Below are 24,238 nucleotides of genomic sequence, written 5' to 3'. Positions count from 1 at the left end.
TAAGTCATGAGAAATAGAAAAGACACAGGTAGAATTCATGTGATACAGACGAAGTAAAATTATCCATGGCTTTAAAGCTAATCAAAACTGAGTATCTTAAAGTGCTCCTTTTCACAAAAAAAAGCCCCACAAAACAAAACCCAGCAAAACACAACCAACCAACCAAAAAAACAACAAAAAAAAACCCAGAGCAGGGAAGTGACAGAACTTCTCTATTGATTTCAAATGGTGCGTGCTCAGATCAACCCAGTGTGGCCCAAAGGTGCAGTATTGAATCAGATATACTCCAGCCTCACCAAGAGTTTGTGCTTGAATATTCAAGTATTCTGTGATGAAACGATTACATGTAGCATGGGGACAGAGTGATGCCTGACACCAGTGTGGTTAATTAATAATGTCATTGCTTATGTAGCTGTTAAATAAATGAATGGTTACATATGTACCCAGTTGTGGATTTTTTTCAGAACGGCTCCATCCTGCACATTCCCTGAGGAAAGCAGGCTACTGTCCATTCTTACCAAGGCATCTTCCATTCATCTGCTCCTTCTCATCAAATCTAAGGGCCATTATATTTTGGAAAAGGTGATGGCTGTTCTGGAAAAGGGAATCTTACCTGGGGTTACTAGTAGTTTCCACCTGTTTGAAAGCCAGAGATGAACAGTTTTGAAGAATGCAGTTTTTGAGCATTTTTCAGAAGAGACACATACTCTGCTGAAATCTTCAAGGACCCTTCCAACCCAAACCATTCTGTATTTCAAAGAAAAGGAAAAAAGTAAACCCACAGTTTCTATCTTTCACACAAAAATAATGACACAGAAGTGTTCTGTAAGCAATGCAGCTCTGAGCAGCTGCTGCAGCTCCTCAGATGGAGAGAATGTGGTGCCAACCACAAAAACAAAACTCTCAGGCCAGTCCCCTGCCCTCAAATCCTCTGTGAACATATAAACAGTATATTTTACTTCAGTGTACTCTGAGTTTAAATAATTTTTTTAAAAGTTTTTGGCTGAGAATATCACAACTGTCCTGGGAAGGAAGAAAGCAAGCTTTATAACTGGAAAATAATTCTTTTGGATGACATTTTTAGAAATACTGTTTTCAAATCCATGTAACTAGGGGAAAGGTTCCTCCACCTATCTTTAAGTTAAAGAATGGAACCTAACTGCATATTTACCATTCTAAACATGCTGCCCTTTGCACCTGAGTGCAACAGCAGAAACAGCTGAACAGCAGCACAAGAAATGTTCAAGTTGCCCTGGCCTCCAGTGAAAAATCTTTAGGTGCCATGGGAACACCACCAGCTAAAGAATTCTCAAATCTCACTTTTGTGCACACCAATTTTGAGAACTCAGCAGGAGTGCCTGTAGCATTCAGGAACAAATTTCTACCAACAGGAAAGATGTCCCTGCAGAAAGGTCTCCTGAGGAGCTCTGGGCTGGAATCTCCTCTGCTCAAAGCCATTTCCTGCTGTCTTGGCAGGCAGGAGGTTGCAATTTGCTGCTACCTGGCTAGCTGACTTTTTTGGCGAGAAGGTGGGGGAAGGAAGGAAGGACCCACAAGCTCCCAGCTGACAAAGAAACTTGACCTCTAGGCCAACTGTTCCCCTTGCAGCCAGCACACACAGGACAGGCTGGGGAATGATGCCATATGCCTTCTCCTCACTGCCAAACAGATTTGGATACAGTGAAGCTGACACATGAGAGAAAGCAGAATGCAGTAGTTTCCAGCAACAAAAGAAGTGCTGGGAGATAGAACATTTCTCCTATAAATAATTTCATTTCAGGGGAGGAAAACTTTGTCATTTCCCAAATCAAAAGAAGTAAAGAAACTAAACCAAAATTTGCTAACATTACAAATTGAAACCAAGAAAAGGAAGTGAAAAACTGCTCTTCCACAACAGTATCAGCCTCCAGGGTTCTGCCATTAGTTATGTGCCATAGATTCACTGAATTCAAATGAGTTGCAATTTCCACAGGCTGAGGTTTGGGAGTTTAAAAGTTTCCAACTCATCTCAATCTCCTCCTCTGTCTTGCAGCCTGGCTACTTACTCTGAACACAGTGAAAACAAATGGAGCTTGAATGAATTGATAAGGGCAAAAGGGTTGGCTTCTCAGAATACCTTGAGAAATTAGCACTGTCCCTTGGTTAAAGAAAACCACTCTCTTTCAGGACTGCCAAACCTGGACACACATACAGGGATGTGCACAAAGCTCCAATGACTCAAACAAAGTAAATATGGAAGCATCTGCCTCCTTCAACTCTGATTACCATGAAATACTTCACAGAGCCTAGACAAAAGATTCAAATGCAAGGAAGTAACATTAAAAATACTCCAAAAACATTTCTGTACAAATTGGGATGAAAGTGAAGACATCATAAGACAACAAAGTTAAGTTTTCTAGTAACATTAATTTTATAAGAATAATGTATGGTGGTTTAAGTAGAGAAGCTGTTTCTAGGAAATGATTCTGCCCAATTTAAGACCACAGGGAGTGAAATGGCTCAATATTTATGTCATCAGTAGCATTAAAACATAGGCATAACTGAGTATTAATAATCTGACTGTTCTCACCAAATAAGAACTTAAACCACAACACATGCTGGCTAAATAAAGACAGATCTTTTCTCAACACCAATTTATTCTTACAGTGAAGAGGGACATTAGCTTGCTTAACAAAGCTAATGTGTTAGAAGGCAGAGGGTATTTACCTGTGCTTAGATCCTACTGCAGGCAGACAGTGAAGATGGACAAAAACTATGATTTGACCCAGTACAGTGATGGTTTTTAGCTGCAGTAAGAACTTAAGCACACAGGCAGCACTCCTAACTTAACATTCAGACTGTAGTCATGAGCCCACTGCTTCCCAGCAGCAGGTGAGTCACAGCAGCCAAACTTGAAGGATTCCAGCAAGTCAGCCTGGAATCTGGTCTGAGGTGCTCACTGCCGATCTGTCACAGCAGAGGCTCAAGAGATAACCCCGAGTGATATTCTTTAATGCAATATGCACTGACCCAGAAGCAGGGTCATCAGATGTCTCTGTTGCTTGCCTTTGCATTGTCCTGTCTACATGGATAAACAGTTAGGATAAAGTCTGACCACACAGTGCATGGCAGATAAGAGCCTTGACCCTCTGTTCCCCTAGACACCAGTATAATTCAATACGTTATTTAAGTTGTGAAACTGCTTAACTGGAAGAGACTCTGCAACCTACAGATAAAAAAGCAGTGCACCACTCTTTGGTGAAATAAGTAACACCAGAGACCATCACCAAGTGCAGCTTTTTCATATCTGTACAGACACATAGAGGTGGACAAGAATCCCACCTTGTCATTACTTCCAACAGAGATCACGACCTGGGAGTAAAGGAGAGACAAGGTGCAAACTATCTGCTCACTGAATCTCTCTGCTCCAGTTGGGACCGCTCAAATCTTTCACATGCTTTGTGCTCTTCTAAAAATAATCACTGTTCACAAAGCCTGCGATTTAGCATCATCTAATAACATATAATTTTTGCCCACATAACACAGGCATCTTCTGATTGCCAAAGATCTTCAGAACATCAACTCTTTTCCCCATGACTTCAAGGAACTCTGTTCCTGTAAGGCTTCCTTTATATCTGTAGCAATCTAAGGCTGTAGATCTGCTGTGGGTGTATATCCAACAATGTCCAAAGTGGGTCTTCACTTCCAAACTCCATCAGGTTCTGGATAAATGATCCTAAATGTCAAGTTTATCCGTTCATCTCTAGAATGATACTCCTTAGGCACTCGATGCTGTAAGTGGCATTAGGGAAGAAGAAAAAAAAAATCAAATAATGAGCTTGTGTATTTAAAATACAGGTAATCAAACAATGACTAATGATGACATCACTGACTGTGATGGCTTTTTATTTGTATTTCTAAACACTTAGGTAAGAAAATCAGGTTCTGACTGCTCAGGGCCACTGAAAACAAAAAGTCTTCATACATTAATGTAGAACTCTTTAAATTAAGTTACAACTTTTTGATATTCCAAATTTCTACATTGATTTTGCTCTTTTCACTGCAGGCTACTACCTTTGTTGCTGAAGTTTAATGCTGGAACATCTGAACTGATTCTTACTGCATCACTTGGCACATGAAAGCAAAAGAATTGTTTCTGAGGCAGAAAGCAATACTAATGCCTTGGAAAACAATTGTGCCACTGGAAGCAGAATGTCCCATACCCTCATGGGAGTGCCTTGGCATATCTGGAAAACAGCACTGCAAGTAAAGCACATAAACAGCATCAAGGAGTTCTTACCTGCCAATCCTCCTGGGTGGCTCCTTCCATCACCAACAGAGTCCCATGATCAAGTGGGATTCTGAGTCTTTCGACGTAAGTATAGTCTCCATCCTCCTCCTAAAAAGAAACATTAGACACTGAAGAAGCAGGCCATGTGCATTTGGTAGAAAACCAGTCCTTTACAGAAGAGCTTAAAAAGCCTGTGAGGGAGGAAGAGGCTCTTCCAAGATCAAGTCTAAGTAAACCTCTCTGTATCCATATTTCATAAATAGTCCAGGAGCCAAGCATTTTAACAATGAAAAGAAGCCATTGTATCTCACTACCTGGATGCCACAGGTAAAGTTCAACAATCAGTTCCTGTATTTAGGGCAAAATTCTGGAGTGAGGCTGCAAACCTTATGGAAACATCTTAAACAGTTCAGTGTGGAGACATTCTGCAATAGCCACCCTAGATTCCAACAGTTAATTATTTCATCAAAAGTAACATCTTCCTGCTATTCTGAATTGTTACAACATTACATGCTGCTATGGCACTAGCTGCTGGAAGAAGAGTTTTTGTTATTAAAAAAAAAATCCTCCTTTTCCCACAATACCTTGTAAAACGAGTTGTCTTAATCACCACTAAGCAAAACAGAATGCTAGACTCAAAGACAAATAATTTGCAAACTTTTGTTAAGCCTTTAGATTATGTGCAACTATTTAAAAACTCAAATATAACAACTAGACATAGTGACACGCTCCAGCAGTGGTCTCACACACGACACATGAGTGTGAACAACAACTCTATTGCTTTGCACTATCCTTTCCAACTTCAAATCAGATTCATACACTGCTAAGTCAAATGTGCAGTAGTCCAGCTTAAAGGAGGTTTGTCCTTTTGAAAGTTCATGGCTTGCTGAAAAGCTCAAAATAATGAGGTATAGTAACAAATACTGGGAAAATTATGCCCTCAACTAAAACAGAGTTTGATTTTCAGAAAACCAACTGGGAGTGTGTGTGAATTTATAAATAAGGTGCACATAGAAAGAGGACTGTACTTTCTAAAATGCAAAAGAGCTTGGTTGGTATCAAGTTAGTATCAAGAAATGTTTTCTTATCTTCAGTGGAAAAAAGAAAAAAATTTCAAAAATAGATACTGTAAATATGACTGTGAGGAAAAGAAGAGAAATATCACTACACACGTACTTTCTATTTCAGAGGATTACATCATTTCACTTTGTGATGGGCAACAGTGAGCTTATTTTTATCTCTTGCTCATCGTAACTAAAAAGGAATTCTGCTAAGATAAATGATTTAGGAGAAAACACCCTTTTGGCTTAGAAAAGTCAGTACGTAAAAACAGCAATTACTTTCCGGTTTAAATGGGACATCTCTGAACTCCATTTTACTTAGAAAAAGATATTTTCATGTCGATTTGCTTTGCAAAGCCAGGGAAACAAGAAGTTTTTACGTTCTTACATGTCGTTACTGTCCACCAAAGGTCATTTCAGAATTTTTATTGCTAGAGCTGATGTCAGACAAACAGAGAACTCACTTGACTTTCAGAGATCAAGAAGTTTATGAAGAGAATTTATTTTTGACATCTAAGGTAGAAAAGACTTTCTGGTAACAAACACCGAAAGAAGTGCATTAGGTGACTTCTTTATGTTCACTTTGTAACTCTATATATGTACCACAAAACCACCTGCTTACAAAAATATGTATAGTAAAGCAACTGTTCTGCTTTTTAATGTATGAGAATTTTCATAGTCTTGAGCTACACATTTAATACAATTCAAGCTTTACACTATCCAAGTACACTGGCTAAACCTTTTTTTAAATCCTTAACTAGAGTAACTACAGTTAATAAGTAAGAAAAGCTCAGTGTGAGTTGATGGGAAGCTGTGAATATAAAATCTGTAGGAATTCCAGGACTCCAACAAGGTTGTTTTCTTGAAATGGTATCAAAATCAGAAAGAGAAAAGATCTAGTATAAATCTATATAAATCACCCAAGTTTGTTTCTTAAGTCTCAGTAATGTTTATTGCTATAGTGGTAGGAAATGGTTTCTGGACTGTGTAGAGGAACCTTCTATAATACGGAAAAGTAAATGGAAACATCCTGTAGAAGAATGTATAAATAATAATACAGTTATACAATCAAATGATGCAAAATCATTTTCAATTGCAAAAGTCAGCATCATTCATGGAGAATACTGGCTCCTAGTCTTCTGCTTCACCTATTCACCTACTACCAAGAGAATTATCTTTACGAAAGCTCAAACCTTGTATTTTTCAGATTTCATCTTGATTGTATCCCTCTTTTCCAGTTTACATCTCTAGCACCAGCTCTGTAAACACCCTCCTCCACAACAAAGTAGTGCTACCTATCAATACTTCTGTATTTAACATGTTTATTTTCACTGTCTCCAACAAAATCCTCACCACACTGCTTTTCTCTACAGACTCAGTAATGATGAATATCAGTTACACTGATATACTCACATAATGCACTGGCCTGCCTATACAGGCCTACCTTTAAACTCCCTCAGTCCTTCTGCAGCTGAGCACTCCCTTCAGCCTCTCTGCTTACCTCCACCTTCTCAAGCCCTGCCACTACTGGTGGACAACACCTCCTCCTCCTCTGCAGCCACCGCTGTCTGTGAGTCTCTTTCATGCCAATCTACAAATTCAACTCACTTCATCTAGATCTGAATCTCTGCCTCTACCATGCTCCACATATTCCCAAATCCATCTTCAATTAGCTCTGTTAATACACAAAGGGTTATTTTTCTGCTTTTTCTAGAAGTACTGGGAGATCTCTACCTTCTGCTAGGAAAAAAGGACTGTGCTTCAGGGATCCATTTGAAGGACAGACCCATCTGAAGGTTGATTCTTTGAATACCTCGAACATCCTGCTATTATCTAAAAGGTGTGAAGCTCCCTCCCTCCCCAGCAGCCATCCTGCTATTATCTAAAAGGTGTGAAGCTCCCTCCCTCCCCAGCAGCCATCCTGCTATTATCTAAAAGGTGTGAAGCTCCCTCCCTCCCCAGCAGCCATCGGTTTCCTTGGTTATAGATGGAAGAGCAAGCTGACAGCTGGCTTTCTAACTCCTTCCACAGTTCACATAACCATTTGCTGGACAGCCACCCAGCTGGTACCTATGGCAGCCACCCCTCTGCCACAGGACACCTCCCAGTGGGACATCAGGTATCACCCTTCCCCCCTGTACTAGCATTCCCCACTCTTCCAGGAGGACACAATCAGATAACCTGGCACTGTCTCAGAGTTGAGCAGTGAACAAGCAATAGTAAAAAATGGTAGTGTGACTGTATCAGAAACACTCATCCCACAGAGTGAAATCAATTCCTCTCGATTGGGAGGAAGAAGTCACGTCCAAGTGGGCTTGGGGGCTTGAGGCTGTGTGGGGAATGGCAGGAGGTCACGGTGCCACAGTGGTGACACTCAGGCTGTAGGCAAGCACAAGAGGACCCACTGACTTAACCAAAGGTGTGTGAACTGTGTATGAATCACAGCTCTAAAGAAAAGAATTTGTCTCCTGATTTCAGTGTAGGCAGGAGCTACAATGATGGGGGCAGGGGGAACAAGCAAGCAGAAGCAAGGTTGAAGTAACTGACTGGAACTGGAAGAAGAAAATAAAAGAAACCACATCACTGTAGACTTTTAACTACGAAGAAGGCATCAAAAAAAAACTAGAAACCATTTAAAGCAAAGGACAAATACCAGCTGCAATCATGTAACTGGTCTAAATAAACAGAAAAGGCTCTATTTAGAAAAACAAATGCTTAAAAAGAAAAATTCCAGCAGACAAAATAAAACAGTTTCTGGAGTCATGTAAATTCCCATGAAGTCTCCTTATTCCAGTGAGAAATTTACACCTGAAATGTATTTGCAGCTTTTTTTATATTCACTGGGTTGAAATCCCAGTACAAATTATTTCTACTTTTCCACAAAGGATGCTTGTTTAAGAAGATACAAACGATCTACACATCTCTGCACTCCTTTACCCTCTCTTATATGATAATATAATCCAATAGTGTTCACCAAAAAGAAAAACAGAGGACTGAACCTTTCCTTACCCTCAACCTAGAACAATTTTCAGGATAATAAAAAAAACACTTAAACCTAAGTAACTTTTTTTCATTTTTGCCAAGTGAAAAAAGATTTCAGATTGCATGATTGTTTCAGAGCGACTTACGAAAACACTACCAAATTACTAACAGACAATTGTTAAAATTCACATAAACATGCAGACAAAATGCAACCCCCATCAATACCACTGGTCATCTTTTCAGTTAGAGAAACAGGATTTTATTCCCTATCAGGTTCATCCACATTTCAAGATACAATCTAGAAAATATTTGCAGAGATACCAACACAAACTGAAGTTTCTGAAGGCTCTGATCTAGTACTCTTCAACTGCCCTTCAAGCTGTGACCTCACTTGTGGTACATACGGTTTTGTATTCAGTAGATGATCCCACACAGGAAATCACATTTTTCTTAGTACCATTTATCCGCAGTGATGTTCTACCATAGTATTTCTCATCTTGTATGTTCATTATATCTTTCATCTCAAAATATTCAAAAGCACTTAAAAGAACAAAGGGAAACAAAGGCCTCTGAAACCCTAGAATCTGAAATAGCACAGAGTTTGCCCTCAAAGAGGCTTAATTTTGGGAGAAAAAGGATTTACTTTCTATTTCCCTCCTCAGTGAAGACTTATAAGACTACAATACGTCTGGAAAACCCAATGCACTGATACTGAAACCAGGGAGAGCCTGAATGTCTGTGATGACTGTTAATCTGAATTCCTTTTCCCTAGATTGCATTCCTCTTCCTGTAACTTGCTTTTTAACAAAGGAATGATCAAACTTCAAAGATCTACAATCAGTTTTAACTTTCCCTTAATGAAAGAGAGAATGCTACAGTACAGTAGAGTATGAAAATTACTTCTTTGGCGGTACAGCCTGAAAGGTTGTAATTTCCATCAGAGCCTCTTGTAACTCCCACTCAGCAAAGCATCCATTGTCATAGGATGTTCTCAGGAAACTTCAGGCTTCGGGAATGTGCAAAGAATACATAATGTGTGCCATGTAATTATTAAGTATGAGTTCCCTTAGACATGGGACACACTTAATAGCAACTATTTCAAAGATCTGCACATGGGGATTCTACCCCAGAGAAAAGTGTCACAGAGTATGTGACAGTTGCAAAAGAAATACACTTCACAGCTAGCAAGACTCAGGTAGTCAGAGATATCAAGTCAAAGGTGCTAAAAAAAAATGAGGAGAGCTTGAGGGATACATCTATAAAAAACCATCCATCTCTGGAAGAAAAGGGAAGAAATTGTGCAGTACAGATCAAACAAGGCAGCCAAGTACAAATGGCAGACTGAATTTCCCCCTTTGCTAATAGGGGTTGTCTTTTCAGAAAATCTATAAAAAAGGCATCTTACTCAAGAACTAGGATTGATTTTTAAGACAGAACCTGCAAAGTTGATACTGAAGTTTAAGTGTATTTTATTCTGATCCATTGATGGGGAACACAAGCATTTCTAAAATTAATCCAAGCACCATTTACAGTTTTTTAGAGGAATAAACTTTCCAGCTGACATTTGATTATCAACACAGCATCAGGGATACTTACTCATGCTATGCCCACTGACATAACAGACTGGTTATGTGATCTCATGCTCAGGGACCAAGATTAAATTCATTTCAGGCAACAAAGAATTTACAAATCGGAGAAGTGATGAAAACTACCAACTATTTGTTTTCTGGCTCAATTTCTGACCTTTGCTGTTCAGACTAGGTGACCCAAGATGACTCTTGATGGGCAGGCTTCAGCATATCAGCATAGAGTTTTCTTGCAGGCTGGTAATTATCACCTCTGCTTTCTGTACTACCTACTCAGAATAAATAGCAACACAAGCAGAAAGAAAACTTCTTTCCAAAGTTGTCAAAGACTGCACAAGCAGAAAATTCATCTGAAACTGGACATCCTAAAATAAGGTCTGTATTCTCAACACATGTGAATCCCTTACTTGGATAAATATGACCTGCAAAGTTTAAGCTGGTTTATAAACAAAGCATTCCCAAACACAGCACTTTATCTAGAAGGAGTATTCACTACTGAATCACCAATTAACTCCTGAAAGGATATTCCACACAGCCTCCTTATCCTTAGCCTGCGAGTACAATGTGACAGCTTCCAAGGCATTTTACAGACAATAAATGAGCTTCTTCCCTTTGTTCACTGCCCCTCAATCCGGATACACACACGTCCAAATGCAAACACTGTTAGAGGATTTTCACTTACAAGAGCAGTCAGAACTACTCTTCATCCCAAATACACTCTGCATTACATAACACTGGCTTGAGTTTAAGAAAATGGTAGCAACTCTTTGATTCATTTGCACAGTGTAAGTCCACTTACAGCATCACTGATCTCATCTTATGCACCCAAAAGGGCCCTTATTTGGGCACAAGACTGCCCAGGTTCCAATTTCTCTGCAGCACTACACTACACTGCTGCACATTATTAGAGGTTTACTAGAGATTAGAGATTTCTTGATCCCTACACTTATTCCACAGAACTTTCCAAGTTGTGTTTTCATTAACTTTGAAATGCTTGAGTAATTAAGTTCCCTTAAACGGGGAAAACAATAAACATATTAGTAGCTATAAGACTCTCTCAGTGTGATACAAACACTCACAGGGGAAGGTTTTTTTCTCATCTCAAAGGTCCGAGTAGCACCAAAGCTGAGTGAGGCAATGACAGGATTTTTTCCCAGTGATGGCTCGTCGTCACTGTGCCAGTCCACGCTGTCCTTCTCATTTCGGTAGAGGTTGCAGAGGAGAGAGTTGAAGGTATAGCCAGTGAACTCTTCAATGCGCTCCTTCAGCATGGTCAGCAGAGGATGCCACTGCAATCAGCACAGAGGTGAATGTAAAATACCATGAATGCAGGCCAGGGGCAGGTAATGCAAAACAGAAGGCAAAAACTACTAAGAAACAAAATATACTGCACTCTAATCACAATAAACTTAAAATCAAATAAATGACTCACAGCAATTCTGATGCTATTTTTAGTAGAGCAGAAGAATGGGCTGGGCTTTCTGAAAAATATGCACACGTTACCCATCGCTCAATACTAAATCATCTCCTTAAAACTCTGAAACCAGGCTGCCTTTCATACTAATGGAGGCAATCAGTGACTAAATGACACTGCTCTCAATTGCCTGCAGCTGTTGACAGAGAACAAGAGGAAATGGCTGGCATATCACAGCCCTCTGTCCCCACTCTGTTAGCACAGCTTGTTGAGCTCAACTCATCACCTCTGGGGGCTTTCACTTCGACATTGTAACTCTTCAGTGGGTCACAAAACCGATGACACTGGCCCTGGATTTCATCTTTCCCCTTACTAACATCTTGCTGAGCCCACAGCCCAGGGAAGCTCTTCACATTCCATTACAGCTCACTCCAGTTATTTAATGTTATAAGCTTACATCATGACTTTCATCTGTCAGAGAGCTTTTAAGAACCACACAAATATATAAGAAAAACAAAAAAGCCAAAGCAATGTAGGTCAGAATTTTTTGTCCATTATATAAGCAAAAACAGAGATCAAGAGAGGATAAGAAACTCATTCCAAATCTCCCAGTGCACCATTGGAAGAAGAAGCAACAGACAGCTGGAAATATTTTCTAGTATCCACCACTAATAAACAGCACTGCACTACCTTCTTTCCAAGCTTCCCCAAGTTTAAAAGGTATTTAACTTAGTAGTTTACAGTGCAGGGGCCTCAACATACAGTGTTTCTCTAATGGGGTATTTCTAGCTAAGTCATGCCTTCAATGATTAAGCATCATGTGAGTAATTAATTCTACATTAACACAGCTTGCAGCTATGGAACATGTTGGGAAAGCAGTAATACCACCCAAAAAAAACCCCCCAAAAAAGTTTGCTTGCAACTGTGCTGCCTGAATGCGCAGAAGACTCCAACAAGAATTATTCAGAGCACTTTTCAGTGACCAACCAGGACTAGATTTCTTCAACTCACATCACAGAAGTATGTACTACTAAAACGCTACCATATGTGAATTTTACAATGTAGTTGAAAGCCCACTACAAACCTGAAGCAGTGGAAGTAGTTTCGTTGAAACATTTGTTGAAACAACTCTATCACTGCTTACAGAGAAACATTTTTTAATAGCAAAATTAATTTAGGCGCTAACATTGGATTATATCTAGAAGTGCTGCAATCACACCAATTTTTACCAAACAAAAAAAGGAGGGACACGAAGCTAATTACTCCTACAGATCAACTGTTTCAGGGAGTTATCAGTTTTGGCTAAGCTGTGCACTAAATTACATTTTATTCAGGATATTTTTGTGATAGAAACCCTATTCTACAGGTAGGGATCATGCTCTTTACACCATCCCCCACTTCTTCTAGCTACAGGTACTTCCACCTGCAAAGCTGTGTGAAATGTCAGCGCCCATGTGCAGTGGGCCTACAGGCAACCTTCCAGCCTGGGAAGGGCTGACTTCCATCTCTACAGCTTCTCCAGTGCATCTCACTTTCTGCTTGAGTTTCTTTCTCTCAGCAAAATGCAGAAATATTCAGGAATAAAAGACAGATCCAGCCTGAGTGATTCATTTAGGACTTATGCCTTTGGGATGAGAGAAACAAGCCAGTGGCCCAATAAGTGCTAACTCCTTGAAGAATTTGATGCAAACTGAAGTGAAACCTTGCATCCGAGGTATATGGGCTCCATCCAATCTCCAAGTAGCAATGGGTTCCACAGAAGGCAGTTCTGAACTGGATTTAAACTGGATTCATTAGCGTACAACAAAATGATTTTGTGAGGGCACTTCCAATCCCTAAAGACATTCAGCTTTCAGAAAAGCCCATTCAAAATAGTATTTTACAAATGAGGACCAAAGAAATGCCTGTTTTTCCACCACAAGTTCTGTAGGTCATAGAATTTTTAACTACAGTATTTTTGAGACTAAAATCTTTTCAACTCATCATGTTAAATAACGCCTTTCCAACTCTTCCCAAACATCCCACTTTGGCAGCAGTTCTGGGGCTTGGGACGCTGTTCTCTCATGCTATCCAGCTTTCAACAGTGACACCTAATTACTGCCATGGGAATTTTAAACAAAGCAATACCAAGAGACAGGCTGATGGGACAACAGGCTGAGAGAGAGAGGTGGGGAGAGGGAGAGAAAACATGAACAAAACATCACTGAGTCACTTGGAAGGTTTTTAACTCTTCCAAAACAGTGTGGGAAATTACATGCTACAATCTGGAGTTGCTGAGCTGATGAGCTGCATGTGTGAATTTCACAGCATCCACATAGGAATCAAAATATGCCTAAACTCTCATTTAAGCAGTATTAAACCTAAGTGTTTCTGAAAGCAACTATTTCAGTAATTGGTACTTACTGTATCTTTAAAACAAAAAAATCAGTATGACTGTGTGCAGTACGATCTCCCATGCAAAGACACTTGGAGTAAGTTACACAGAGCAATTCAGAGTTTTGTTCAAAGCTACAGTGACTCAAAGTAAAACTTTAGAGTAGTAACTTCCTATTGGCAATATTTGGCAACTAAATTACACTGCTCTCAGTCGACTCACTCAAAGTGCATTTCATAAAACTGACCACATTCCTGTACAATCTGCTGCTGATCACAAATTAAATGCTAACAGATTCTCTAGATAATAGAGGAAATTTTTGTCTCTTAATGTCTGCAAAGGATTTCTTTGTAGACAGTAATAAAATACATGCAAACATATACATACATTTGGATTTGGCTGCATTGTTATCCTGGAGTACGTGTAAGGAAGTTCCCCATACCAAGATGTTAGCCGTGGTTCCTCAAAAGATACTTCTAAAAGAAAAACAGGAAGACATTCTCAGTTGACCTTATCAAAGGATTTGAAAATGGAAAGATGATGCAATTCTGCCAAGAAACTTCATCAAAAAGAGACTGTCCATTCACCTAAAGTTAAAAAGCAGCTCCTTAAAATCCTCGGCTTTACAAAATGAACTCAAATGAAGGAAAGAAATTATTCAAAATCAGGTGTGCATCTGCAGGAGGAATTACCTTGTCAAAATCTTGGAAACATATCCATTTTCTGGATGAATTAAAGCTAGCAAATGAAACTGAAATTTTATCTTGTTTTACATTCACCTGGTTCTGGTGCCCAGTATGCTGGCTTACGTTGCAAGATGAAGATGAATCCACTGTAAAGGTAAAGTAGAAAGGGCTGTAGCATCCTTGAGACATTACAGAAACAAAATGTGGCAAGGCTGGACACAATATTTTATCAAATATGTGTGTGCTCTGTGGTGTAACACAAACATCAGGTTAAAAATACTTCTGGCTTCTGAAAAGACTATCTTGGCAACAACTTCTCATGCTTGACAGGTAGCATTCTCCACTATACTGCCCCTTTACTGGCAGCCAAGAAATACACATGTTGAAGACATTTTCCAGCCCCATCCAGTAACTACTCTGATACATTATCTTACATCAGTTCCTGACTGAAAGTGAAATTTAGCTACAACAGGTGCCCCTTAGTGAACAAATCCAGAATAGCAGCCTCTTCTCCTGTTGCACACTGGAAGTAATCACTAAAGCCAAAGGAAGAGGAACATGCTCTGCTGGGATTTTCAGTAAAAGAGGCAAAAAATATACCTCATGAATGAAACCTCCAAGAACACATTTTTTGCAGCATTGCTGGGAGATTGTATGATGGTGACCACACTTAATCTTAAAAAATGAGTGAGAAAAAGAACTGGAGATGACAGAAGAGACAGTACAGCTCCAAGATTTTTAAGACAGGCAATTTTAATTTGGAAAGATCTCACTCAGTTGGCCACAGTAACATGTCATTAGAGATTGCAAAATAAGCTGCAGTAGTCTTCAGATATGTACAGAAACTTAAAGAAGTGGTAATACTGAAAATTTAAACAAATTCTAAACAACACACAGATTCTGTTATGGAATTGACCTGTGAATGACCTGAAAAGGTGGTCTACACACTCCTTACCCTGTCTGATGTGAGTTCGCTGGCCCCAGGGTATGTCTTGCAGGAGTTGCTCAAACATCCAGTCTGCTTGTTCTGAGTCAATAAAGCCAGGAATCAAATGAATCCTAAGGATTAAAAAGAAAAATAGAAGGAATATACATTTCTATATCTTCTTTGGGAAAATATTTTCATTTCCAGGATTCCCAAAGGAGTTAAAAGTGGCTGTAATGCATCATCTCAAAAGTCAAAGCCCAGTATCCTGTTTCTGACCCCAGCCAAAAGCAGGTGTGAAGAAAAGAACAGAAGGGCTCCTGTTGAGTCTTACCCTCACCAAATGTATGTAATTCCTTTTCAAAACTTCTAAAAATGTATGACAACCAACAACATACCATGAATTAAAGAGTCAGTCATACGCTGTGAAAAATGGCATCTTTCTGCCTGTTATTAACTTCACATCTGATAAATCAGATAGACTTGATTATGGTAATACAGTCAACATTAAGTAAATAATTGCCCTTTTTTCTCTGTCTCCACATCACTTAGAATTTGATATCCCTTTATCCCTACTGCCATTCCTATTCTCTTTTTCAAAGCACAAAGGAAAGTATTTAGCATAAGGACAGTACTTAATGTGTCCTATTTTTTCATTTCCATATGTACATCTAATATGTTGATTGGACTAGCAGTCATCCAAGAATTACAGCTACTGTAGTGGGCTGCAGAGTAGGAATGCTGCTAACAGCAGTTTCCTCTCACAAGTATTCCACACCCTAAAGATGTCACTGTAAGAGTATATAGTAAAGGTATTAAAAAAAAAGATTCAAATCTGATTATTAACTTTCCATCAGTGTATTACAAAAACAAACTCCAGAAAATGCAGGATAACCCAGCTGACTGTGTATATTGTCTCTTTCCAGCTGGTCAAAGTTTTTACATTTCAAAATGCTTTAAAAATTTATTTGCATATTTAGAAGAAACTAAGATAAAGGCATAAAAATGAAATAATACAATAATCAGAAGAAATTAAATAAATGCACAAAAAATTACTATGTCCGTGGCATTTTTTGAATTTTCTATCAAATTCAAAAGAAGAGGATTAATATTGATATTGCAGCTAAGTCAGCAAGGTAAAATATATTTTAGTTAGTAGGAATCACAGAATAAGCAGGTTTTCTTTTGAAGTGTCCTTAAGCTGAAATAATTAAGGCACAGCATATAAGCAGAAGGGACAATCCTGAGGTTACCACAATTGCCTATAAAGTTAAATGCTTTTATTGGATTTATTTAAAACAATTCCAATTTACAGCTACAAGTTTTGGGCCACTCTTAACTGTACAACACAGACATCCCACACTTGCTAACACAGGAATACCGATCCAAATCTGCAGCAGCAACTTGTCCTTATTCTGGAAAGAGCACCGGATGTCATACACACCAGATGTAAAGAGGTTTATTTTTCTTCTCTTCAGTGCTGCTCAGAACCATCTCAGTCCCTGCTACCTGTCACTCAAAAGTATTTCCAGAAGTACTCTAAACAGATGACACACAGGAAGTGCAGTGTGCAAATGCTGAAATTAAAACCCTCTGCAGAGACTGGACTTCAGAAAGCTGAGTATCATCACATCACTCTGCAAAAGCAAGTAATATTTCATCCACTTACCTAGAAATGCCAGCTGGTCCCTTGCTGAGCTCATACACACCAGGCTTGCTGAGGATGTAGAAAGGAAAGAGCCATCAGAAAGACAAACAAGAAATTATCTTAGACTGAGCAGGACAGACTGGAATTGCTATAGGCCTGGACTAGATAAAGTTTTCTTTAAAAAAGAAAAGAAAGTTAGAAAAAGGAAGAAATAATGTCTTGGACATAAAGGTCAGAGTAAGGCAGCAAATGAGTTTGCATGTTCTTCCTGTCCCTCCTTTCACCAAAGAAAGACTCAGTACAGTTTTAGGGCTCTTAGAAAAAAATAAAAGAGGGACGTCACAGGGAACCTGAAGGAGACAACCGTACATGACTGCACTCAGATCGCTGTGTTTGCTTTTATAGGTACACTGAGAAAGAAAATTCTGCCAAGATAGCCAAACTGAACCAAGCTGGATTTTCAGTATCTCTAACTCCACCATAAACCACACTTTGTCACACTTCATGCCAAAGTTATCTTGGGAAGACCCCCATTTCAACACAAAGGGTAAATAACGTACAGATACCCAGCTTCAGTAGGAAACTTACCATCAACTACTACTCTGAGCCCTGAAAGGTGCCATACCAACTATATCTCTGGTATATTCCAGAGTAAGTAATTTCCAGCATAGTTTACACTGGGATTGTCCCAGGAAAATGCACACTGCTAACCAAAGAAGACGTACTGGCAATTGTGCTGAACCAGAATGTCCAACTGACCATGATTACTGGCTTCCCAGCCATACCAAAGGCATAAAAACCAGTTAATCGACTTGGGCTCTCCTGATAATACATTCAGCTCATGATAAAAGGGTTAAAAGTTCACAATTTCTGCTCTTACCGACCATGATGACAGAAAAAGCACACAGAGAAACCAGTAGGGTACTCACTCTATCACACCTGCCTCAGGAACCCTGCGCTCCACCTGAAAGGGAACAAGACAGTACACCATGAATCTTAAAATATCTGGCACTCTCCAGTCGAACAGAACTCACAGTCATCTCTAGTGATTCTGTGTAGCCACACACTGATAAGCCAGTGAGAAAAACACACCTCAGGGCAAGAGCGAAGTAGCAGAAAACAGTAGTAGTAGAAAACGGTAGTAGAAAACAACTCAGCCACTCCTTCCTCGTCCCAGAAACTCTCAAATGCAGCTTCCATTGCAGGCTGGTTTTTAGCCATCAAGTGCCCCCTAAAGGACACTGATTTCTAAATTATTTTGATTATCACAATACTTGCTATTTATCAACTGCAATCAAGAAAATGCTTATCTTTATATTTATAAAAATATCCTTATGTAAGGAAAAATTCAGAGCAACCCTAAGAAGCATGAACAAACTGCAGGCCTCAGTCAAATGAGCAAAACACAAAAGATCAGACATAGCAGGAGCTTACACTGTAAAGCGGTCTGCACAGCTGAGACAGCTGTATTTTGTTAAAAAAACAGAGTAATTTAATCCAGCCTTGGCTATCATCCTGGTTGTCTCAGGGATTTATGCTTCTCTTCTCTGAGCTCAGTGGAGTTCTGATTTGCAAGGAGTTACTGCATTGAGCCTACTTGTATTTTGATCCTGCAAGAGGATCAAAATACAGTACCATAGAGATAGCAGGTCTCTGCCACAGGGGAAAGAGAATTTTCCCAGGCTGTCTTCAATGCTTCTGAGCCAAGATGACAGCCTTTCAAATAAGTCCAACTTAGAAAGAAGTGTTCACGATTATTTTTTTCCCCAAGCAAAGAAGTGCTCTGTATAGAGCACAATATCCTTCGTCAGCTGACGGTGATAGAAAAAGATTTTAAAATCATAGAAAATTCAGTGAGTTAGAAACAAAGTTAGGCTTGGCAAGCCCTGGAAAAAATGTTAAAGGTAGGCCCTGAAAAATGTTAGGCCTTGTGCTTGCTAAGATCATGTGAAACTGCACCTGTGCAGTCAGTATATGATAAATGATATAATTGTTAGATATGATTAGATATAATTATTGTTTAAAGAACCATGAGAAACTATGTTAGGGGTTTGAGGGGAACCACGAGAAATCCATGCTTGGATGAAATCAATGTATACAATAGAACAATGTAAGTTTAATAATTAATATGTAAGTTATATAACGATAGAGTATAAAAACATGTTCAGCTCAAAACAAAGTCAGGTCAGATTTGGGTATGTGTACTCCTGACACCCAGAACTCTTACTAAAGCACCTTCATATAATCATTCCTTGATTATGTGTGTTCCTGAACGCTAACAACGGGACATAAAGTATATAAAACAAATCCCATGCTCTTCCCCTGTAACAAGTTAAGACAGATAACCCATCTGATGAAAACAAGAGCTCAAACCATGCCTAGACATTGCACACTGAATACTTAGTAGAACATACTCTTTTAGCTCTCTAAAAAAAAAAGTAGTTATGAGCAGGCTAAACAGAGGGACCATGACTTTCTGTTTGCCATATATACAAAACAATTCCCAACTCTGCTTAGTGAAAGCTCAAAGTTCAGCTCAGATTTTAAACAATGGACTATATTCTCAAACAATTTTTACCTATCATTTAAAGCTTAATAACAGATGAGATTTTGCTATTTACCCTGTAATTTTTACCTCTGATGGCTTTTCAAAGACAAATTGGTTTTGAATGTGAGGCTGATCTTTCTGTCTCCATGCAGGTCTGGCACCTGCAAGGGCAACGCTGCTGGCCACAGGTACCTTAGGTGCTAAAATAAAGAGAGAAAGAAGAAAAGATGCTTCAATTCAATTGAATATCACAACACTAAAAACATAGTTAGGAAAAACATATGGAATCATTCCTTGGAGTATTCTCCTATGATTAGCAGAGATTTCAGGAAATTGCCAAACCTAAGAGTTAAAACTGCATAGAAACTGAATTTTTTATATATATATTTGTTATTCATGGACAAACAGAACTGAAAACATACTTTTATCAGAAAGGATGACATCTATAACTTCTCAATTGTACAGCAAACACCTATCACACACCAGCAGAAATTGCTCCATGCAGCTAAGCTGCTTCCCTCTGTATTACTTTTTTTAGGAAAAAAAAAAACCCAAACTTTTATTAAAACAGGATTTTTAAACCAGGGAGAAAGTGGAAGAGCAACTTCAGCACACCACTTCAAGTGTTTTATTTACACATGCAAACAGGCTTTAAAATGGGCCTGAAACACAAAATCTTCACTCAGCAAAATTCAAACAATGGGGAAATTTTTATTTTTTTCAATCCACTCAGGAATAGGAGCAATGAAGTGCACCTGAGACCTGAGATAATTTTGAGGCCACATGCACAAAAACAGTTGGCTATTCTTTTTCATGATTAAAAAAATCAGCTTGCCTAGGATGCTCAGACTGCAGAGATATGGGAGCTTTATGGAAACTGTAATCAGGTGAGTGGAACATGTTTTGAGCACGTTCACAAAAACAAACCAGTTCCCCCTGGTTTCACAGACTGAAAACCTTCAAAGTACTCCTCTTCCTCTGCACTCTTTGGTTTCAATGTTTGCTAAAACCCCTGTGACGCTGACTCCATCCCTTTCCACTAGTTCTCTTTATTTTACAATGTTTTCACCTTGAAAAGCTAAAAGACACATAATGCGTTTTATGAATAAGTGACTGACTGTTCTTACACAAGTCAGCTCCACCAAACTCTACTCGTCTGACCCGAGCTGCCCCGAGATGCGAACGACGCGCCCACCTCAACGTGCGCGTTAGCAACACATCCACACCCTGCGTTCTGCATCCAAAATCGCCGCACCTGTGGCACACGCCCAAACTTTACTTAAAAGCTGGCTTCGAACACCTGCAGTTCAGTTACCGACGGCAACGGGGCAAACTGGGCCAGCCCTGGGGCCGCGCAGGGCGGTCGGAAGTGCAGCCGGAGACCGGCCCCGCCGCTCGCCCCGCCGCGCCCAGGACGGCAGCGGAGAAGTCGCGGCCGTCGGGAAGGAAGGGAAGGGCGGCTGTGGGCGCTCCTTACCTGCGGGCCGCCCCGCCGGGGCGCCGGCCCAGCCGCCCTGCACTCGGGCCCGCTGCCGCCTCTCCGCCATGCCCGGCCCGGCCCTGCCCACGGCCCCAAGTCCCGCCTGGGCCCGGCTGTGCGGCCGCAGCTCCGCCCGCCGCGCACGCAGGGGCCGAGCTTCAATTAAAGGTGCCCCGTGCCTGGGCAGCCAGCAGCGCTCAACTCGCCTCCCAACCCGCTTGTCCCATTCCAACACGGGAGTCAAAATGCCAAAATTCCAGGCCTTGCATGGCGCCGGTAACAAAAACAGTCTTGGAACCAGCAGAGGACGGGACCGATGCCACCAGAAACCCCCTCCTATTTTCTGACAGGTGCCCAGGGTAGTCCCACACTGCCCTCCATCACCGAGGTGAACACATTCAAAATCAAAGTCGAGGTAATTTAGGTTAAAGTATAAATAAAATTTAGATAAAAAATTAACTAGTGATTCCCTGCTGCAGCTTGGGAAATAGAAGACCTCAGAGGGCATGAGAGGGGGAACCCAACCTGCAGCCTGCCACCACATGAAGGGACATGGGGCTCTGAGAACCTCCTTACCTGCACACCCCTCCCTCTGTGCCAGATGGATGTGCATACCATTCTCTCTGCCATACCCTTCTGAACACCTTCAATAGTTAGAAAATTGTTACTTGGAAATATTTATTAATACTTAACAGTTCTAATAAAATTTGTATTCTGCTGATTTTATATATATATTTATATATATTCCATATTATATATATAATATAGAATATATATATTTTATATACATATATATATTATGTTAAATCATAGAATATCTTGAGTAGCCAGGGATCCATGAGGATCATCTTAAGTTCAACTCCTGGCCTTGCACAGGACAGCCCCAAAAATCACATCATGTGCTTTTTGACAGTGTTGGCCAAATAATTCCTGAACTCTGTCAGGCTTGGTACCATGACTGCTTCCCTGGGGAGCTTGTTCCAGTGCCCAAACATCCTCTGGGTGAAGAGTTTTTTTCCTAATATCCAACCCAAACGTCCCCTGGCTCAGCTTCATGCTGGTCCCTTGGCTGCTGTCACTGGTCACCACAAAGATCGGTGTCCGCCACTCCATTTCCCCTTGTGAGGAAGCTGTAGACCATGATAAGGTCTCCTATCTGTCTCCTCCAGGTTCAACAAACCAAGTCACCTCAACTGTTCTTCATAAGGCTGCTTCTCCAGGCCCTTCACCATCTTCATACTCATCCTCTGGACACTCTTCAGTAGCTTTATATCTTTCTCATATGGTGGTACTCAAACCTGCACATAAGATATTCAAGGTGAGGCCACTCCAGTGCAGAGCAGAGCAGAGCAGGAGTGTCACCTACCTCAACTGGCCAGAGATGCTGTGCCTAAAGACCCCAGATAGGGGGTAAATGACAGCCAGGAAAACAGATTAATATAAGCATTGGTTTTGGCATGTAAAAGTACAGCAATTTTCACTGTAATTACTCACAATAAAGGACAATCAGACACTTGAATGTACCCGCAAACATTTTTAGGAGAAAAAGCAACACATTAAAGACTCAAGAGTAATTTCCATTTTATTTGTTTTACAAAGTCAAAAACATACAGATTTTTATAGTCCAATGCTTTCACATCAGATCCAGAGGAAACCAAATCACGTGCTCTTAGAGAACTAATACCACCAACTTCACCATCCCTGTTCCAAAAAATTAAGAAAACTATGGGATAGGATCTGCATCTCAGATTTGATCAGCACCATTGCATCGGTATTCAGGTTTTTTCAATGTACAGAAATGTTAGCCCCAAATCATGTCTCAGTGCAACACATCTTACTTCAAAATCAGAGCTTGAAATTATTCTTTGAAGGACAGAAAAAACTTCCCCTCTTCAACCATAGGAAACAGTGGTATTTTCTTGCAATTTCATTTGCCTTGCTAGTCTTATACATTTTATGTTTATAAAAAGGAATGTTAGAGACCAAAATCTTTAATAAAGAGTCAGTAAATACAGACAACAGCAGTGCAGACTTCTCATGTACTCTATTCCCTGTGTCCAGGAGTTAGGTAACTTGAGCCTTATAGGAGCATTCCACTTTGGAACAGAACCATGAAACAAATCAGTTAATTTTAATTCAATTAAATTAAAACTGTTCTACTCATTAAGACATTTCCTGGTTCTCATTTTAAAAGCCGTCTAAATATTCAGGATTCACATTTCAAAGGACATTACCAGACAGACTGATACATAACTTCAAAAAGAATTTAACCACAGTTGCTAACAAGTAAAGTAACTCATTTCAAGCTCTGCATTTAAAGTACCCATAATCTGTTACATAGCAACCAGCACATAACATGTAACTTGTGACATTTATCTACATTGTGTTATCACCACCTATTACAAAGAGCAGGCACTGAACTTTTAAAAATGTTATTACAAATCATGAAGATTACATATTACTGAAAAGTTAGAATCCATATTCAAGACCCAAGATTTTAAATGCTTTCTGCAGTGTTACTTTATGTATATATTTATAGATGAGTTATTACACTTATTTTGGTTTTTGGCCTATTTTCTTCTAGTTCATAACCAAAAAAAATCACACTGGACCATGTAAGCAGGGGAGCACTCATGATCTGGCTGATAGTGCAGAATCCTCGCAAGTATCCAAAACCTGAGCTTCAAGAGGTCAGTACTCAGGAAATAGTGCCAGATTACCTTTTCAAATAATTATGCTCCCTTTCCTCCCCTGCCCACCTGTCCAGGAATCTTTGAGAACTACTTTTTTTCTGCCCTTCACCCATGAGCACAATAATATATATGATGGACACTATATAACCGAGATGTTCCTCAACAGTGTGATGTCTGACCAAGTCCATGAAAATATTTTGTAAAGCACAATGCAATTTTAGTTCAAAGCACTTCCCCCCTCATAATATCTATAAACAAATAAAGCCTATTTTTCAATCAATATTAGAAGTCAACAGTCTTGTTTTATCTGTATCCTCAAAACAAGACTGTTCTCTTTGTTAGAAAGCACACCTACAACTGGAGATCTTTAAAACATTAGGTCTACTTGATGTTGCAGCATGGTATGGAATCTGCAGGAGTCCCAGGTTCCCAAGATGAAGTTGCTTCCCACTTACTTCTCCTTCATTTTTTTAAAATAACGAGCCCGTATTTGTTTGTTAGTTTTCATGATTAAGTTAATGGCAGTAGATGTAGGTAGAAGAGACATGAACCATCCCTAAAAAAAAACCAA

At 39.8% G+C, this 24,238-nt stretch overlaps 2 protein-coding genes across 2 annotated transcripts in view; both read right to left on the bottom strand.

Annotated features, from left to right (window-relative positions):
* Positions 1-2,619: 2,619 nt before the first annotated feature.
* On the bottom strand, positions 2,620-21,088 carry ALKBH3 (alkB homolog 3, alpha-ketoglutarate dependent dioxygenase). Its single transcript, XM_058850022.1, has 9 exons — positions 20,972-21,088; positions 19,582-19,694; positions 17,876-17,910; positions 16,968-17,015; positions 15,329-15,432; positions 14,075-14,163; positions 10,979-11,188; positions 4,280-4,378; positions 2,620-3,771 (listed from the first exon to the last, which is right to left on the bottom strand). The coding sequence occupies exons 1-9, from the start codon at positions 21,039-21,041 to the stop codon at positions 3,679-3,681; spliced, it is 861 nt and encodes a 286-aa protein (XP_058706005.1). The 5' UTR covers positions 21,042-21,088; the 3' UTR covers positions 2,620-3,678.
* Positions 21,089-22,538: 1,450 nt separating this feature from the next.
* Positions 22,539-24,238, bottom strand: part of HSD17B12 (hydroxysteroid 17-beta dehydrogenase 12) — an 82,973-nt gene continuing 81,273 nt past the window's right edge. The window contains 1 exon segment of the mRNA XM_058855741.1: positions 22,539-24,223. Coding sequence (XP_058711724.1) covers positions 24,119-24,223 — 105 coding nt within the window. The 3' untranslated portion in view covers positions 22,539-24,118.

The sequence above is a fragment of the Poecile atricapillus genome, chromosome 1 (assembly GCF_030490865.1).
Source record: "Poecile atricapillus isolate bPoeAtr1 chromosome 1, bPoeAtr1.hap1, whole genome shotgun sequence".
Taxonomy (NCBI): domain Eukaryota; kingdom Metazoa; phylum Chordata; class Aves; order Passeriformes; family Paridae; genus Poecile; species Poecile atricapillus.
Note: the sequence above shows the minus strand (reverse complement) of the source record. Positions and strands in the feature narration are given on the sequence as shown.